This window comes from Carassius gibelio, chromosome B10, assembly GCF_023724105.1.
Source record: "Carassius gibelio isolate Cgi1373 ecotype wild population from Czech Republic chromosome B10, carGib1.2-hapl.c, whole genome shotgun sequence".
Lineage (NCBI taxonomy): Eukaryota > Metazoa > Chordata > Actinopteri > Cypriniformes > Cyprinidae > Carassius > Carassius gibelio.
Window position 1 is genome coordinate 17,647,677 of NC_068405.1, and position 20,077 is coordinate 17,667,753.

Consider the following 20,077-nt stretch of genomic DNA (forward strand, 5'->3'; position numbering starts at 1 on the left):
TGACCGAATTCAAGAACATTGTTGTGGCATCTCAAGCAACGAATAAACACCACTAACTTGGAGAATGCAGTGAAAACCCCTCTTCTCGCGTCTGCCCTAGACCCTCGGCACAAACATCTCAGGTTTCTCGATGAAAACATGAGAAGAACAAAATTTTTTTTTTTTGAACATTATCAGAACATTTTCCTAGATGTGAGTGGTGTGGATGCAGCCACCGCCACCAACCATGAAGAGGATGCAATGCTCACTCGTCATTAAACTTAATTTAAATAAACGAATACTTGAATATTTGTTTTTTGTGAGCTTAAAATATTCAAATGTGATATTTGCGGAAAATGCCCATCCCTAATTTCTATCCTTCTTTTTGCAATAGAACACAAAAAGATGTTTTGAAGAATGTAAATGCTGCATTAATACACGTTTTTAAATCATTGAAATTATTATTTCAGTAATTCTACTCAAATTGTGAAACTTGTGTATTAAATTAATTGCACACAAAGTAGTTTAAGTCTTTGGTTCTTTTAATTGTGATGATTTAGGCTCACATTTAACAAAAACACACCAATTCCCTCTCTCAATAAATTAGAATATGGGGACATGCCAATCAGCTAATCAACTCAAAACACCTGCAAAGGTTTCCATAGCCTTCAAAATGGTTTCTCAGTTTGGTTCACTAGGCTACACAATTGATTGGAAGGAAAAAGTGTAGAAAAAAAATGATGCACAACCAACAGAGAGAACCACAGCCTTATGAGGATTGTCAAGCAAAATCGATTCAAGAATTTGAGTGAACTTAAATAATGGACCGAGACTGGGTTCAAGGCACACAGATGTGTCAAGGAACACCGACCTACCGATGTCGTATTCCTCCTGTTAAGCCACTCCTGAACCCTTTTAGATGAGAGCAAGTTTTGTATTTTGTATGAGAAAGGGTGGAGAAGCTTGAAGTCCAGAATTAAGTTTCCACAGTCTGTGATGTTTTGGGGTGCAATGTCATCTGCTGGTTTTGGGACATTGCGTTTTTAAAAAGTCACTCCACCCGTTTACCAAGACATTTTGGAGCACTTAAAGCTTCCTTCTGCTGACCAGCTTTTTGAAGATGCTGATTTCATTTTCCAGCAGGATTTAGCACCTGCCCACACTGCCAAAAACACCAAAAGTTGGTTAAATGACCATGATGTTGGTGTGCTTGACTGGCCAGCAAACTCACCAGACCTGAACCCCAGAGAGAATCTGTGAGGTATTGTCAACAGGAAAATGAAAAAAAAAGGGACCGAAAATGCAGATGAGCTGAAGGCCACTGTCAAAGAAACCTGGGCTTTAAATACACCTCAGCAGTACCACAAACTGATCACCTCCATGCCATGCTGAATTGAGACAGTAATTAAATCAAATGGAGCCCCTAACAAGTATTGAGTGGATGTACAGTAAATGAACATACTTTCCAGAAGGCCAACAATTCACTAAAAATGTTTATGAAGTAGTCTAATTTTTTTAGATGAATTGGTGGGTTTTTGTTAAATGTGAGCCAAAATCATCACAATTAAATGAACCAAAGACTTAAACTACTTCAGTATGTGTGAATTTAATTTAATACATGAATTTCACAATTTGAGTTTATAACTTTCCACAACATTCTAATTTACTGAGATGCACCGGTATATTTGTTCCGACATGATGCGTTTTGATCTGCCAGAATGTGGGTTTGGAACAACATGAATGAATGATAACAAATTTATAATTTTTTAAGTAAACTATCACTTTAATAGGCACCTTTCTGTAATTAAAACAACAAAACAGTTGGGTTAGTTGTCCATCAAATTCTTCATATCATTTTCTGAAAAGCTTTGAGGATGTAAAGAGCAGCATATAGATCACATGTGCTCCAGCAATATCGATGAGATGTTCACAGAATGAAGGAATGTCAGTTTTAGTCCATAGAGACCAGAGCTGGAACAATCCCATCATCATTAACCAGTCACCTCCTCTCTCTCTTTCTCAGTTAGCAGATGGCCTCTTTTGCCCACTGTCCTCAATTCCGCTTCCACTGTGCATTTAATCAGCAGCTCATGCACTCTTCTTTTCCAATATGATATTAAATTCAAATCTGTTTGTCTTGTGAGAAAAAAAAAACAGCACTGTCTGTTTGTGTATGGTGCATGTATGTGTTTTTTTTACACTGTTGTGACATATGAAAGAATGGCAGCTTAGTCATCCTGAATCAAAGCAGCTCAGAGTGTTTATGTTTGCCTGTGTAACATGTAACATGTTATTTGCTTCAGCAGAGATCGATTCGGTGAAGCTGGCCCGGCTGGTCTTTAATAAGCTGTGCGAGACGTGTTGTCATTGGCTAAAGGAGTTCCCGTATCGCCGCCGCCACTTGCCATACTACGAGACCTCCATCCACGCTATTAAAAACATGCGTCGAAAGATGGAAGACAAACACGTTGTCATTCCTGACTTCAACACACTTTTCAATCTACAGGTATGACCTTGAATGTGACTTGTTTTTAAGAAATTAGTATTTGTATTCAGCATGGATGCATAAAAGTTATTGAAAGTAATAGTATTGATATTTTTAACATTACCAAAGATTTAAAATAAATGCTGTTCCTATTAACTTTCTATTATTGCTGTCAAAATTAGTGCATTAACTGCAGTCAGATGAGATGTTCCATATATCAGAAAAAACAATTTTTCCTTTCCTGTCAGCCGTTACACTGTGCTCATAGTGCATGCTCCAATTCCACGCACAAACACTGGCACACTGTAGCCTGTATCATTTCATATTAAAGCGCTAATGAATCTACGAGTGTGCGCCTCAGATCTGCATCACATTCAGCAGCGGCAACTCATAAAGTAGTAGCAGCTAAATAAACTAACCAAGCTGCTGTGTTGTCTGTTCATCAAAAAAAAAAAGAGCACATCAATAACTTTTGTAGCTTTAAGGATGCATCCATATTTAATTTAAAATCAAATAAGTAAAATATACTGTCTTTATGTTGATTCTACATTAATTTTAGTGGTGCTCCGATCACGATCGGCCGATCGTTATGCGCATCTCGTCAGTAAAGCGGTTTTCTAATCAGCGGTTAATTCCATCAGGTGCGTGATTTCACATAGAGCAGCTGTTACTACACAGAGCCGTTGTTAATAGAGAAGATGCGCAAATCACGTTAATTTTCAGCGTTTATTGGCGCATCTTCTCTATTAACAACGGATCTGTGTAGTAACAGCTGCTCTATGTGAAATCACGCACCTGATCGAATTAACCGCTGATTAGAGAACCGGCTTTACTGATGAGATGCGCATTAACGATCGGCCGATCGTGATCGGAGCACCCCTAATTAATTTGAAAATTGAATGTGAAAATAAGTGAAATATAAAAGTATATTTCAAAACGTTAATGTTATGTGGGATTAATCGCGATTAATTTCAGAAAAAAGTGCAATACATTTTTGACAGCACTACTTTCTATTAATCAAAGAATCCCAAAAAAAAAAAATCACGATTTCCACAAAAATATATTAAGCAGCACAACTGTTGCCAAGAAATGTATCTTGAGCAGCAAATCAGCATATTAGAATGATTTCTGAAGGATCATGTGACACTGAAGACTGGAGAAATGATTCAGAAAATTCAGCTTTGCACCACAGGAATAATTTTTAAATATATTGCAATAGAATATATTACAATATAATAATTAATTTAAATTATAATAAGTATTTACAGTATTTCTGATCAAATTAATGCCTTGTTAAGCGTAAGAGATGCTTTTAAATGCAAGACAAAATGTTTAGTTTTAGGTAGTTTATAATAAACGCCAAACAATCCAATATTTCTCTGATTCACTATTTTTATTTAATTATTATTTTAAAAAAATGTTTTTACTGTTTACAGTACCTAGAGCTGTCATAGTGACAAATATGATTTCTCAGGATACCTATTTAAGGAATATATTTGTTAGACAGTATCCCCCAAAAAATCTTACAACACTTTATAATTTTATGGCTGTTGACATAATTTCCATGGCACATTCTTCTCTAGAGTTTATTTATATCCCCTTTTTGATTGGCAAAAGATGAATATGATCAGGAATATGATCAGGATTTAAACCTGGAGCACCCATATGAGCACCAGGGCTCAATATGTCTGAGGATCTACACAAGCTGCTAAGACACAGCTCCGACCCACAGGCAAATTCCAAGACATCTAACATCCCATGAATACTAAGGCTGTCAGCAGCTCCTGATTGCTTTTCTGCAAAAACTCATTTTAAGGCCTCTGCTGAGCTTTCCGCACTTCAACAAATAGGTCAAACAAATGTGAGTGAAAGTAGATGCTAAAGCACCGATACACTTAACATCACTTTTCATCGTAATAGAGTTGTGTTGAACCTAACATCCCTGAAGAAACAGCATTATGTAATTTCTTTCCTGATTGCCAGTGTAATTTCCAGTCGAGCGAGAATGTGCTCCGTCACCAGAAAGCAATAAGTGCCGACAGATTTGCCATCTCACGTCCAGATCTACTTGATGTTTCAGATGAGATGTGTGGGCTATCCTTCCTCTAATAAGAGCAGACGCTGTGGCATTTCTGTCCACTGTAGCATGAAACAGACCCTCCCTAAAGCATGACTGTGGGGAATATTCTGCCTGTTTCATCAATACGCTCTTCCCTACCACACTTTACTCATAGACTCTGGGGGGCGGTTCTTTTTCTGTCACATCTGGTAGCCGCTTGATAAATGCTGGGCTTTTACTGGTATTATTGGCGAACACTAGCATCCCTTTGCCTTAGGCAGAAGCAGAACAGAGACCAGTCTCAGCCATAAATGGACATCATTCAATGCATTTACAGAGAGGGAGAGAAACATAAACATAGTAGTCACATCAGTGCTGTTCCAGATGAGCAACATGACAAAACTAGAATACTCCCGTTTATAATTAAATGATGCACACTACACTTTGGAGTAGATAAAAAAAATCTATAAAAAAATGTAAAGATCAATTACGTTTGTCTCATATGCATATAATGCAAACTATTGCCTATATTATCTAATTATCTAATACTATTCTAGTATTTTAGTCTAGAATACATTTCAAAGTCACTGTGACTTAGGATCAAAATCTGTGATGATTATGCATTTCATTTTCTATAAACTGCAATAAAAATTTGCAGGACCCATTTTATTGTTTTTACCTTATGATTTTGCTGACCCGATTATCTTAACCTATACTGTTTGTTTGTTTATTTGTTTTTACGCATGTCCTCCATGTTTTGCCCCCTTTTTACAGTTGCTTTTCCAAATTATTGCATGCATTGGACTGGTGGTCTGTCTAACTTAGCAATCCAAGAAAGAACATTCAAAATAGCTGTTGAATGCATCCACATGTCATAAAAACCTAAACTAAATGTGAGCATTTTCATGTTGTCTCGAGGCGCTCGGGTGCAGTGGCGACACATTGTCACAGTAATGGTTTCTCAGGGATTCTTCCATAATGAAATCCTTCTTTATACCAGTGAGAGCTTATCCCGTTTGACCAGCCCTGCTACGGAACTAAGCCTTTTAATAATTCGTAAGCTGCTGATAATTAAAACCAATCGACAAGAGGAAGCACCAACATTTAATTAGCATATATTTCTCATGTGTAATATTTCATTTAGCTATGTTGACTGCAGTTGATTTGCGAACAGCTTCTGATCTGTTGAATGCCAGAGGTTGACGTGTTTTCTGTTTCACACCGATTGAGACACATTTGCAGGGTTTTATTTCAATTAAGAATGGATTGTGAGGTCTTTTATGTGGCAATAAGCTCATTTCTGAACAACTGTAACAAAATACTTTGAATCATGATATAATCAATGAAATGAAAGGGTTTTATTATTGTCACAGTCATTTTACGAGGTAAAGCTAACCGAGAAGTATGTGTGTTTAGGATCAGGAAGAGCAAGCTTTTTACGCTGTGTTTGATGGTCATGGTGGGGTGGATGCTGCCATTTACGCTGCCAATCACCTGCATGTAAACCTGGTCAGACAAGAAATGTTCAGTCAAGATCTTGGAGAGGCTCTGTGTCACTGCTTCAAACTGACTGATGAGCGGTTCATACAGAAGGCAAAACGTGAGGTGAGGTCCTACCCCTCAAACAGACATCAAGATGCTCATATCAGCCCTTTTTGCATTGACAATGTCTGTATGCATCCATATCTCTGGAACAGAAGCTGCGCTGTGGCACTACAGGGGTCGTGACCTTTCTGAGGGGTCGCACACTGCACGTGGCTTGGCTGGGCGACTCACAGGTCATGATGGTGAAGAGAGGTCAACCAGTGGAGCTGATGAAACCACACAAACCAGAGAGAGAGGTGAGAGAGACTGGCCACTCAAAGCTATTTCTTATTATTAAAAAAATAATAATTCCATATTTTTAATTTAATTTGACATGGTTGGAAATCAGTATAAAATGGTCATATGACAATATTCACAGTTTTATTTTAATATGGTTTAATTGTATTTAATAATTTGAAATGGTGGGGACCAGTATAGAATGGTCAGCTGTTCCAAACCCTTATGCCAAAAACTGATATTAGATCAGTCTTAGATTGGTCCTAATTGGTGCATATGACCTTCGTTTTTATCTCAGTCGAGTTCTTTGTGTGGGATGTCCTTTAGCACAGTCCATTCAATTGACAGCAAAGCTGTGTTACACAACGCACTCCCAAGAGTGGATCTGTTGAGCTGGGTCTTTGGAGCTTTATCTATATAATGAAACTGTATGTAAGTCACAGTTCAGCCGATTAGAGTTTCACTAATTGACAATGAACTGAACATGCCATAGCTGTCATGGTTAATGACTCCTCTTGACCATATTGTTTGTTTGTTTGTGTGTTTGTATAGGATGAGAAAAAGAGGATTGAAGCTCTGGGTGGGTGTGTAATCTGGTTCGGCACATGGAGGGTGAACGGTAGCCTGTCCGTTTCCAGAGCCATCGGTATGAGACACTTGAAATTAAAATATACAATTTAAAATGTTACATTGACACCCCATTTTGAGTGAAATGCTGTGAAAGCCTACATTAATCAGTTAAGTAACAGTGTTTTTCTCAATGCATATAGTGTTGTTCTAATTCAGTTTTACAGAGGAATATTGTTTCACAAATCCCAGTAATTGAGCCAAAGGCATGAGAAGAGAGGTGAAAACACATTAACATGGTTGTAAAAGCCTTTGCTTTTGTGCTCTTTCAAAATATTCACTTATTTAGGCACAATCTTTTGTAAGTTAAAGTGAACTAAAAGTCAGTGGGTGTATATTTTTAGAAGAGGATGTACAGGCCACAGTAGAAAACCCTTTATCATCACACCATAGATTTCAGTATGAAGGAGACAGTTTAAAAAAGAAAACCCTGGCACAGACTCAATTTAATCAATGTAACCAGATTGTGCAGCTTCCACTCGGTCTAAATCAGTAGCTGCGTCTGTGTACTTATGAAAAAACTATATTGATTATTGTCCAAACATAAACCACTGTACTGTTTCAAAATTTGTGTAACCAGACCAACTGTTTGGTTGGAGTTGAAAAGCATACAAATTTCTTTTATCACTCCAATAAATTGTTGATAATGTATCAATATAATTTATAGTATGTACATTAGCCAGTGTACGATTACGGCTTTCAGTCTAAGAAATGTTTCTGCAATAACAAAGGCTGACCTCCTGCAAAATCCTAAGGCAGTGCTCCCACGACTTCCTGACCAAGAACCATTTCACTCCATAAATGCTGATGGCTAATCTGTCAGATAATCCTATCCGTCTAGCATTTAATTCCCCCAAAGCTCTTGATTCATAAATAGGACAAGTGAGGCTAATTCTAACTCAGCCTAGGCTACTGGCCTTTTACAAACACAAAACAAGTCCAGAACATGGCCGAATGGCCATTGACAAATTTCCTGAAATCTATCAACTCTGTTGATTTACTTAGATTTTTCTTTTGTATGTACAGGTGATTCAGAACACAAGCCCTATATCTGTGGAGACGCTGACTACAGTGCCTTCAACCTGGACGGCAGTGAGGACTACTTGATCCTGGCCTGCGACGGCTTCTACGACACAGTGAATCCAGAGGAAGCTGTGCGAGTCGTCAGCGATCACTTGCAGGAGAACAACGGGGACACCGCCATGGTGGCCCACAAGCTAGTTGCCTCGGCCCGAGACGCAGGGTCCAGCGACAATATCACAGTCATTGTGGTGTTCCTCAGGGACCCCCGTTTGCCCCCACCCTCAGATGAACCGGAGGAGGAGCAGGAAGAGGAGCTGGTGGAGGACGCGGGAGAGGAGAAAGAGGAAGTGGAACCCTTGCAGAGTGAGCTGGTGTGTCAAGACGGAGGGGCAGAGAATGGAGGAAAGAACCGGGGCGGCTGGCCACTCCAGCAGTGCTCTGCTCCGGCCGACCTGGCCTATGAAGACCGCATGGATTCGTTTACGGACAGAACAAGTCTGAGCATCATGGGGCCGGACCTGCGTGCAGAGACTGGCTGCTTCAGGCTCCCAGATTCATCCAGTCTCCCCCCGATGAGAACCATCATGCCAGACCTCATACCCCCCTACAGGGGGGGCGGCGCAGCCTGGCGCCCCTACTCAGAGGATGGCCCCTCTGGGTACAGGCAAAAGCCCCAGCCTAAACCCAGAGTGCCCTCCTACACGCAGACCACCTCAGATGGACAATTGTTGGAGGTGGCTGCGCTCTTCCCTCAGGAGGGCCGGAGGAAGAGGCGGCTGGAGGTCATGCCGCTGAGGAGGGAATCACAGCGCCTGATCCGGAGGGCTAGAGAAAGTCACGGTCCTCTGAGCTGCTTCCCTAGCGTGCCCTATCCTCTCCGCTCTGCAGAGAGGAAGCCTGGGATAGCCTTTCCCCATGTAACCCACAGCAAAAGGGTCTAATCGATAACTTCCTTGCCCCATCATGCCGCCCTCCGTACCTGAAGCTAAAACGCGTTCATTTCACACAACACATGGCGTGGGCTTACACAAACATACATGCATACTCTGTTCCAAAACCTAGTGAGCAGCCTTCATAGGCAGCATTTTGAGGGAAACTTTAGTCACCTTGTATTGGACAAATTTTAAGGCATGTATCCTTGGTGCAAAACACAAACCCAAAATGAAGAGAGTGAAAATCTTGATCAAAACAGTTTACTATAATTTAAACCTGTTTTTCCCAATATTTGTATGTATTATATATAGTTATCGCTATCAGCATGGAAGCTTATTTCTGCCGTGGAATTAAAATATAATAATGTCACTTTTTTTGGGTTCACAATTGTGAATTTGTCTCACAATTCAGACATTTTTCTTATGTTACAAACCTTTGCACTTTTTCTCAGAATTCTGAAAAAAAAAAAAGAAAAACGTCAATTGACGAATGCAAACTTGGAATTCTGAGATTCATAATTCGGAGGCCCTGTTTACCCTAGTGCCTTTTCATTTTAAAACGATCCTCATCTACACTGGCATTTTCACAGCATTTCAGAAACGATCTCGGTCCACACTACACAACCCAAAAAGCACGTCACATGACCGTTCACAACAGTGAGCATGATGCTATTGCTTTCATGGTCGCCAAGGATACACAGAATGAATGTGGGCAGCCAAGTTATCGTTTTCAAAAGTCTCCCCATTTTGGTCCATTTAACCGTAGCAAAAGTTATACTTTTAAAAACACACTAGTGTAAGGGAAAACATTGCAGGTGTAAACTCAAAATTCAGAATAAAAAAAGAAATGTAAATTCAGAATTCTGAGAAAAAAGTAATAAATAAGCTCAACATGCTGACAGCAAACCCTAATGAAAATCCTTGTGTTAACTGTAATTTGTGTTGCCGCTTGTGTAGAGGATTCAAATGAGTCCATTGTGAGGTTCCACAGATGGATGTCTGTGTAGGGAGCAGGCAGCGAGGCAACTCACTGTGTTCTGGAACAGAAACACAAATCAAATGTATGAGATCCTACACTGCTTTAACGCTTCTACTCTCATCTTATATGAGCCAGCCTATCAGAATCCTTCACCACTCTCAGCCAGCTTCCTCCTCATCCTCATAACCCTCTCTCTGGTCCAGAATTATTTGTGTTTGTGTGGAAGGAGAAAAAGAGTGTTAACACTATCTTCTGGTCATATCCACACACACACACACTCACACACAGAAGTGGAGTCTCAAACAAACCCAGTGTAGAATCAATCAGTCAGGAGTCTTATATCTGGCGTTTGATGCGAGAGACATGATCCAGCTTGTGCTTATTGAAGCCATTTTAATGTTCAAACACTAGAGTCTTCAGAGGAGCTGACATTATAGACCTCGGAAATTATTTTTTTTTCCTTTTTATCTGAAGCGTTTACTTATTGTATGAACTGGTTACTCGAGGATGTAATGATGTCTATAAATTACAGCTTAGGATTTGTCTATAAATTGCAGCTCATGCATAATTATGAGTGGCATCATATGCATGTGTGTCTTTGTTTTTAGCACACATGCGGTTTATGACCCCATGTTTTACCTTTTTCATTTTGTTAGACGTGTCCATTCATCTAAAAACCATGGATGGTGCTTTTCACAAATAAGATACAATTTAGTGTTTTTTTTTACTTACCGATTTATTTTAATTCAATAATAGTATGCCTTTCATTTGAATGTTTATTTTATTTATTGCTAGGAAATAACCAAATTACTTGATAAGTGGGTTGCAAAAAAATGCAAACCTCATAAAATCAATGTAAAATAAACCAACTCTTATAATATTTAGTTTGACCTCGTTAGGTTGACGGTCATCATTTTCTGACCATTTGTTGAAAGAACTAAAAATCATTTGATTTTTAAGAGGCTCTGTTTTGTATTCTATTTGTGGAAAGTGCTGGGCTGGTTTTGGGCAGCTGCCACGTCGAAGCATTTGCACATTCCCCACATTTCCAGCCACCCTTTGATGACGCCAACTACAAATAACATAACCCACTGACAGACTACACCTGTTGCTTTTCCAATCACTGCCTTGGAGAGAAACATATCAGATCAAATTTAGATGCAGTATATATTCAATACACTTTCAGTTTCAAAACCAAAGATGAAAATGACTGAGTATTTATCAGGAGACACTACCTAAACAGTGCTTCATCTACAAGAGCTTGTTGTTAAGTACTGTAGAGAAATATTAGTCCAAGATATTCACTTCCTGTTCAAAACAAATATGTTTGGCCAAATATCTCTTATCAGTGATCTTTATATTGGCAAACTGGATTAAGATTTGAATAATTGTCAGATTTAGGTTTGTATGGGATGTGTAAATGTAGCCAGAGAGGTTTGCTTGACAACAGAATAGGGCTGACAGGAGATGCTCGTAGTCTGAAGTGCCCCTCAGGTGTTGAGGACATGGATAGTTGAGTTTTAGTAGCACAATGTGTGCCTTTATTATCTTCAACATGGGTCTGTTTCTGACAGGCTTGAAAGTGGATGAAGAGTAAATCCGATTGCTCTACAACTTTTTTTCTATACACTACCAGTTTCTTTATTTAGAAATGGATACAACACTTAAGATCAGGAGAGAATTTGTTGCAATTTTTAAATGGCACATATACATATATCTTTTACACACCTTTAAATATATATTTTGAAGAATGTTGTCATTGCATTAACAAAACAAAGACATTTTAAAAAATATAGTTCATAGTTTTGAAATGACTTGAGGGTGTGTAAACGATATGAGAATGTTTATTGTAATTTTTGTGTGATCCATCCATTTAAGATTACCATATAAAATATTTTTGCCTCATTTTAATAAATGAATCAGATATATGCCCTGTAAGCAACGGTCAAAATGTTTCCAAAGTATAAATTGAATAGGCTACATTATCTTAGACTGAGACTAGTGTGATCAAATCCCTTACCAACTTGTCTGTGCCATTATATTCAATCTTTAAGCTAATTCAAAGATCTTTCCAACTCAAATAACAAACATTTAAACTTGCTTTAATAACAAAATTCCAGTTTCCAGCCATTCCACCTGTTAACAGTCATATTTTGGAACTATTTAAAGTTATTTGCAATTTTAACCGTCGCCATTTATCTGATTATTCATTCTTTAATCTTCTTACAGTACACATACTCGTTTTCATATTTGACACGTATGATGATGTCACGGCTATGATGACATTAGATGCTTCTGTTCAAGATACATGTGCTGGTCTTGTGCTAGAACTGCTGCAACCCTTACCTACTTCCCCCTTTACATCTAGAACTAGCGGAAACACTTGTGCCATCCCTACTGTGCCATTGCACTGATCTGTTTCCATTTCTTTATTTTATTTGTTGGCGGAGGGATGGATAATGGGCGGGGGCGGGGCATAAACGTCCATTACTTGTGTGTTGTCATTCAAGCTCCCTTCATCTGCCTCAAACCATGAAATTCACCCACACAAGCCAGAGCTTAACGCCATCAGAAAAGGGGCTTGAATGAGAAGTTGATCTGTTATGGTGCATTTTAACTGGTCCTGAATGTACATACAGATGTCGAATGTACTGTAAGAGGAGCCCTTCAAACAGAAACATGGAGCAGGATCAATGAAACTTTTACCCGCATTAAAAGACGCCCAGACTGTCCCGAATGTATGTACGCAATCTACCGTCCATTATGACATTCGCCACAGGATTTTCAACCCTTTGTGGAAGTTTCTAAGCACGTCACAGGCTGCCCTGCCAGATACATCATGCCTCGTAAATCCTAGATGTGCACTAGAAGCGGAAAATGTTCCCTCGCGGCTTTCGAGATGGGATTGATGACCAGAGATTGATGAGTGCAGCTCACAGGACACGGACCTCGGGATGAAGCTGCGCTCGAGATGATATACACGGCGTAGATTCAGAGACAACCTTCCTCATTCGCCCTCACCATCATGTACAATCTCCCTCACGATCATTCCTCTAGCACCTCACACGGGGCACAAATTATATATCGGAAGTGTAGTAACTTACATATATTGTATACATGTATGTGTGTTTTGAGCGTGTGCGTGAGTGCGCGTAACATTTGGGATGTGTATGTGACGTCTGTCTTCTAAATGTGCTATTTTAATCACCACTGGTAACTCAGATGGATCAAAAGTCTGTAATGCTTTTCAGTAACCCTTGGCCCCGCCCCCTTCTCACTGAAGTTCGTACTTGAAACTTGGATGCGCGCGAAGTCTAACAGATGCAGCCGCGCTGGGAGTCTGTAATACATTCACATGCTCTCACTTATTCACCGAGTGGTAATGAGTCAAAGGACCAAAGTTTTCGGACGGTTCGTTTCAGTGAAGAACATCTCACTTCATCTTCACGTACTCTTGAGCCTTGGCCCCCCGTGGACTGACTGTTAGACTCAGCGTTACCCCTGTTAGCGATAGTTTCTGCGTCGAGGCCGCGCTCTCGATCTTTCATGACGGTTAGCCCTCCTCACTTGCTGTCACTGCTTTTGTCCATGTACTGCTCTTTTTCTGCTAGCAATAATGAACCTACGCAAGCCATGAGTGAAGAGAGCTCTTCAAAGGGCTCGTCTTCTCTAAAGCAAAGCTGAGGAAGGGTTTCCAGACAACGTAAAGGGGAAAAAAAACAAACGTATCTTTAAAAAGAAACCTATGTAACTGATGGTCATCACTGTATTCTATTAAACCTGTGTTGATGAGAAACCACTGCTGTACTCTAAGAGCTTTTGTTTATTCATGGGATGCATGATAGTTTTCATGGACTGTTGGGTGCTTGATAGGAGTTTCAACTGTGAGAAGATTTTTAATTAATTATAATTTTCAGATTGTTAATAACCAGGTGAGCTGGAAGTCAGTCAGGTTTGAAACATGAACAAGTGAAAACAGGGATAATGTAATCATCTTTTGTGCCAGTTTCTAAAACTTTGTGCATGTCTGTATGCGGTTTCATAGTAAATATATGTGAAATACATTTAATATTAATTAAACATGTTCAGTGTTTTCCCACATGCAATAACAACCACAGCAAATTCTCAAAAAGTTACACTTGTAGTTGGGTTAATCTTCTCTTGCAAAATCCCGTCAACAGGAATCCACACGATCACAAATTCTGACTTAAAAAAAAATAATCTCAGAATTCTGATGTTTCTTACAGAATTCTGAGGAGAAAATTCAGAATTGTGAAAAATTATATCTCGCTATTCAGTTTATTTATTTATTTTTTTAGATGCAATTTCCTTTTTTAATTTTTTCATCCTATGATTGCCACTAAGATTTGCAATATTTCTACACTTGGACATTAAAGGGGTCATGAACTGAGAAATCAACATTCCCTTGAACATTTGCCATAAGTGGTCATTGTTATATAAAAACTAAGTTTCAGAACACTCTCGTTAGTCTAAAACATCTTATATTGAAGCCAGTCTGCCAAAACTCCAAGATATGACACTCTATGATGTAATAGTTTGGCTAAACACATCTCTGTGGAAGATCAAACGCCTGCTTCTACATCGCTGCCTGTTTAGCCCTGCCCACCGATTCACGCCTGTAGTGTACCTAATGCCGCGTTTCCACCGAAATTACCCGGAACATTTGTACCAGGAACTTTTTTTACCAGGAACTTTTTTCCCCCCCAGACCTGTTGCTTTCTGCGTTTCCACCGCGGTGTAAAGTACCGGGTAGATTAGGCAAATTAGACTGGTGACGTAGGTCTGCGCGCGTTTCTCAAAACAAAGTACCGCTGATAAAAAAAAAAAAAAAAGTACACTGATTTTGGACGTGCATCCTCGGTAGTTGGTTCAGACTTTGTGCATTCGTCTCGGGAGTGTGATGTCCGCGACGACGCAAGTCCGGTAAATCTATAAACAGCAGAGTACTTGATAACTTCAGTCTACTCGTCATGGCTACTGCAATTTTCCTTACTGTATATTTACAATAAAACGAAATATGATATCAAATACCACTGCCTCCTTTCGTTTTCATTTAAGCATAATAACAACTGCAGAAATGTACTTAGTTCAGGGAAATGTGTATATGCAGCCATTACAATGAAACAAAATATTATATAAATTTGCCTTTTTTATTTTCATTTTAACATATAGATAAATTGAATACAGACCAAAGAAACCTGTTAGATTTACCCCGCAGCTGAATTATATGTTATGTTTAACCACTAAAGACACATCAGAGCCAGCGGCACATCAGAAGGTCTATCCCAGGAGAGGCTGCTCTCTGCGGATACATGAGGACTGAGCTTCCGCTGATCGAGTGGAGCTCACCGTCTACGAGATCGGCGAAACATGTCTTTATAAATAAACCATAGATTTGAGTTTTAAACAACTACATTCTCGCCTGAAATACTTTAAAAATTACATTTCATGACACAATAACAGTAATATTTGAAAATTATCCGAATAAATGGTGGTTGAACTCAACCAATGCTGTGTGAACTCAGATCGCTTTGGCTACTGTTATTTTCCCCTCAGTATATTTACAATAAAACGAAATAGGATATAAAATACCACTGCCTCCTTTCATTTTCATTTAAACATAATAACAGCTGCAGAAAGGTAGTTCAGGGATAAGTGTAATGTTATATACAGCCATTACAATGAAAGAAATATTATATAGACTTGCCTTTTTATTTTCATTTTTACATATAGATAAGCTGAATTATATTTTATGTTTAACCACTAAAGACACATCAGAGCCAGCGGCGCATATCAGAAGGTCTATCCCAGGAGAGGCTGCTCTCTGCGGATACATGAGGACTGAGCTCACGCTGATCGAGTGGAGCTCACCGTCTACGAGATCGGCGAAACACATTTTTAAATAGGCGCTGTCTTTATAAATAAACAACAGATTTGAGTTTGAAACAACTACATTCTCGCCTGAAATACTTTTAAAATTACATTTCATGACACAATAACAGTAATATTTTGAAAATGTTGATCCGAATAAATGGTGGTTGAACTCAACCAATGCTGCGTGAACTCAACCAATCAGCATGTTTAGCGCCAAAGTCCCGCCCCCGAAAGTTCCGGAACTTTAAAAAAGTACCACCTCGCCAGCAGGGACTTTCTGGGGGGCATTTTTTTACCCGGAACTTTTATTTAGTTCCTGGTTCCTGCGGTGGAAACACACCAAGTACCGGACCAAGTCCCTAGTTCCTGGGTAAAGTTCCTGCGGTGGAAACGCGGCTTAAGAGACGAACACAGGTCTACACACAAACCCAAAGATAAAGATGGCTCAGAAGACAACAAAACGCTGTGAAGTGCCAACATGAGGAGGGTAAAAAAACAGGACAGAAAATTGCCTATTACTTCTAAGTTATGTTGATAAAATTATAAGTGGACCTCAGAGAACAGTGCAAAATAATAAAAAAGCCAGATCATGACCCCTGTAATTGTAACATATGCACCCATTCTAGTATCACTCCCTGATGGTTTCTGTGAGCGAGTCCTTCCTGTGACCCCTGAAGGTGTTCTGAGCTGGGACGTGTAATTCTAGTCTCCGGCCTCCACCTGTCAGGCCCTGGCAATAACATGGGACAATTTAATTGAACAAGCTGCCTTTTAATCAAGCTGCTTGCACTTCCTGTGGTGACAAGAGCATGAGCCCGTGTCACACATACGCTGTTATGTAGCACCTAGTTGTAAAGCCCTTTTGTTACTTGACATTCTAAAAGAGACTATATAATAATAAAGTATAATATATATATCCTGTGGCACACATCATACAAACACCACATTACATGCAGAACTGCAACTAACATTTCACCATTAGGTTTGGTTTTTTTTGATATTCTTTATACATTTTTATTATAAAATATTATACATATAACATGAGTTCAGATGCAAACGTTTTGTGCTGTTTGTGCAGTGTGACGTGTGCCGCGGGAAGCATCTTCTGTTCTGTGTTGTGGCGTATATAAAACTTTAATCATTCCTAAGTTATTAATGGATATGTTTTTAAGGCCCTGCTGTAGTTCAGGAGAGCTTTTCCTGTTAAATGTAGTTTACGTAATTGTTGCGCAAAACAAAATACGAATGCAGTGTATTTTCATTTCACAAGATGTTTTTAAAAACCTGGTGGTAACCAAGCAGGTTTATCTTAGATTAGGTTACTAATATAACACCATACAGCACATTAATTTATTTTTATATAATTTACCCTCCATATATTTCAGTCAAGGAAAATAGTCAGATCTGATAAAAAAAATTCAGTTAGGAACATATTTTACAACGATAGAGAAGTAAATAAATAAAACCTCTGAAGATTACATAATATATAAACATTAAATCATAAATCTAGTTGTAAATTTAATTATAGTCATAAAGCTATTCCAGCTATTTGCATTTAGCCTAATTGTAGACTCTTTCAAGATTGTATATATAAGAATATATTTTCTTGCTCCTGAAATATATATATATTCCCAGTTTTAAAAATTAGCTTCACTGTACAGCATATTTAGCATATATAATATTAATTTATTGTGACCAGAAAAATATACATTTTGGCACATGGAGAAACAAAATCAAAGTGATATGATGAATGAAAACATTTGAAACCATTGAGACAACTGAGGAATTTTCACACATACATTCAGAGAAAAAAAAAAGGTACAAAAGCGGTGTCTGTGGCAGTATCTTCAAGGTACTAATGCGCACCATTCAGGGGTAAATAAGGTACAAAAGTGAACTTTTAAAAGGTAGCACAACAGTGACAAGTTTTGTACCTTTTTTCTGAGAGTGTTTTGCGAGTCAAAGCCAGCCGGTGCTGTTGTGTCTAAACAAATACCTGTAACTAAAAAAAAAAAAAAAGCTGTTTACTTAAGTCCAAAAGTAAGCTGGATTTTTCTGGTCGAGTAGTCCAGATTGAAGGCGATGATTTGCACTAAGAACAGGATTTAGTGTTCGGCTCTCTGGATGAGCAGTAAATTAAAACTGTGTACTTAGCGTACAGCACTTTCCTACAAAAACAGATCCGCCGTGTTACATAAACCCCGTGAAGATCGGTCATCACAGCACTAATGGAAATGCTAGGTAAAGGTTTTACAGGCCCAGACCAGGTATGTTATTATGATGAAGACATGTTCTGATGGACGCGGTGTCAGTAATGACTACAGACTGAAATGGACACAATGGGAGGCTGTGAGTGTTGGCAGTCAGGTGCTGGAGGAGGACAGGATCTGAGCCAACACGCACTCATCCACATAAACACTGCTGGGCTTATTCTCACACAGCACCGACCTGGCACTGCACAGCCTACAGACCAGACACACAACACTGCCCTTGGTGGATGAATCCAGGTCACAGGCCACCCAAAAATATAAAGAAACAAATGCACTATATTTGAAGTTTCAGACGTTTACTTTTAACAATACAATTTTTAACAATTTGCACAAATTAACCATGGTTTTACTAAAAAAAAAACAATTGTTTCTTTAGATAAACTGTGGTAAACATTTCATTTTGGTGTAACTTTGAAAGCAAATAACTTTACATCTGAGGCATTTAAAGACTCCATTTGTCTATTCATTGTTTCTAAAGAAACAGGAAATTTTATTAAAGGCTCCATTACCTTGTATCTTACGTTGTGGCCCCATAGAAGCAGTTTTTGTAAAAAAAAAAAGGCTAACGGTTGCGTCAGACCGCACATCGGACCCGGCAAATTGCCAGAATGCCTTCTGTGTGAAAGCAAACACGTCCCGGGATTGATCCAGGGTCGGGGACCTAGTAACATTGCCGGGTTCAACACGGGACGAGCGCTGCTTGAACAAAAGCCAGATCTAATGCCGTGTCGAAGTTATCGTGCGACTCTTTTACCAGCTGTTTTGAAGGAAGATCAACGTTCGCAACAAAAACAATATGTGCAAACTGTAATGAAGCAGAGATCAGTTAGTTCCTAACTTTCCGCGCTGACGCAGAGATCGTTTGCTTGCTTCAGTGAAAGCATAACGTGCCTAACGTTTTCGACTCGTACATTACATGTCACGCCCTGATGTCATGTGTCACTACGGGATCTTTAAGGGTTGTGTGTGAAAGCACGCACATATCCCTGGCAATCACTGGCAGTGTGAAAGTGCAAAATCTAGCGACCCGGGAACAATTGCCGGAACACTTAACCCATGTATTTGCCGGAATGGCAGTGTGAAAGGGGTTTTACAGGTTACTCACGTGACATCTACGTCACCAAGTTCAGTTTGAGTCTGCGCAGTACGCTCGACCCCCAGGAAGTGCGTGCTTCTAATTGAGTTCACTTGTCCCCGTTGAATCCAATGGGGCCACTGTGTCCATTTCTTTTATTGTCTCTTGGTGCGTTCAAGTCCTCCTGGAGGTGGGAAGTCATGCTTACAAAACGGGCTGATGACCTCCTTGTTCTATAAAGTCCCTCCTTCAGAAATACATAACGAGTTCTGATTGTGCCAGCGGTTCCTGTGTTGTGATTCGACAGCACCTGAGCGCGCGCTGCCCTCCTGGGAAACGCCATTGGGCTAGTTTTGGACTAGTTTTGAGAAGCAAGTGAGAAGTGGGCAGGATTTGTTTTGAAAACCTGGCAATCCTGATCTGAACGCACGTGCTGGAGATGTACTTCTAATCACAGAACGCCTTTACTTACGAGAAGCGCATGAAAATCGCATTCGATTTTTTTGCACAGCCCTAACATCTCGTTAACGAAGCTAAACAGCGTTGCCCTTTGTGTAATAAGTAACAGAAACTGTTAAACGCACCAATTTAAATAATAAAATACACTTACCGGTTGTGGTCCATAAACAACGCCTTCTCCAGACAAAGAGGGAACTGCTCCATCTTTCAAGAATAATCTTTGTGCGAATCCGGCATTTAACTGATTGAGATTGAGGAAGCTCGCTGTCCTCAGCAAAATGTGCTGCACATAGTTTTACATGTGGATTATAATTTTCGGGAACAGAGTTAAACATAAATTGTAACCATTAATCTCCAAGTACAGCGTCCTTGGGAAGACCAAACAAAGGTGGTTGGACTCCGAGATGAAAATAACAGCGTTTCGACGACATGGAGACAAAAGCCCTCTTCAAACGCAACTCTTCCTCCTTCTA

The 20,077-nt window shown here is 39.4% G+C and overlaps 1 protein-coding gene across 2 annotated transcripts in view; it reads left to right on the forward strand.

Moving 5' to 3' along the window:
* ppm1e (protein phosphatase, Mg2+/Mn2+ dependent, 1E) overlaps positions 1–13,704 on the forward strand; it is a 49,815-nt gene extending 36,111 nt beyond the window's left edge. The window contains exons 3-7 of one of the 2 annotated variants that reach the window (XM_052567271.1): positions 2,283–2,485; positions 5,940–6,128; positions 6,221–6,364; positions 6,897–6,990; positions 7,998–13,704. In XM_052567271.1, coding sequence (XP_052423231.1) covers positions 2,283–2,485; positions 5,940–6,128; positions 6,221–6,364; positions 6,897–6,990; positions 7,998–8,935 — 1,568 coding nt within the window. In that variant the 3' untranslated portion in view covers positions 8,936–13,704. The remainder of the gene's footprint in view (positions 1–2,282; positions 2,486–5,939; positions 6,129–6,220; positions 6,365–6,896; positions 6,991–7,997) is intronic. The other variant, XM_052567272.1, reaches the window with a different exon arrangement.
* The last annotated feature ends 6,373 nt before the right edge of the window (positions 13,705–20,077 follow it).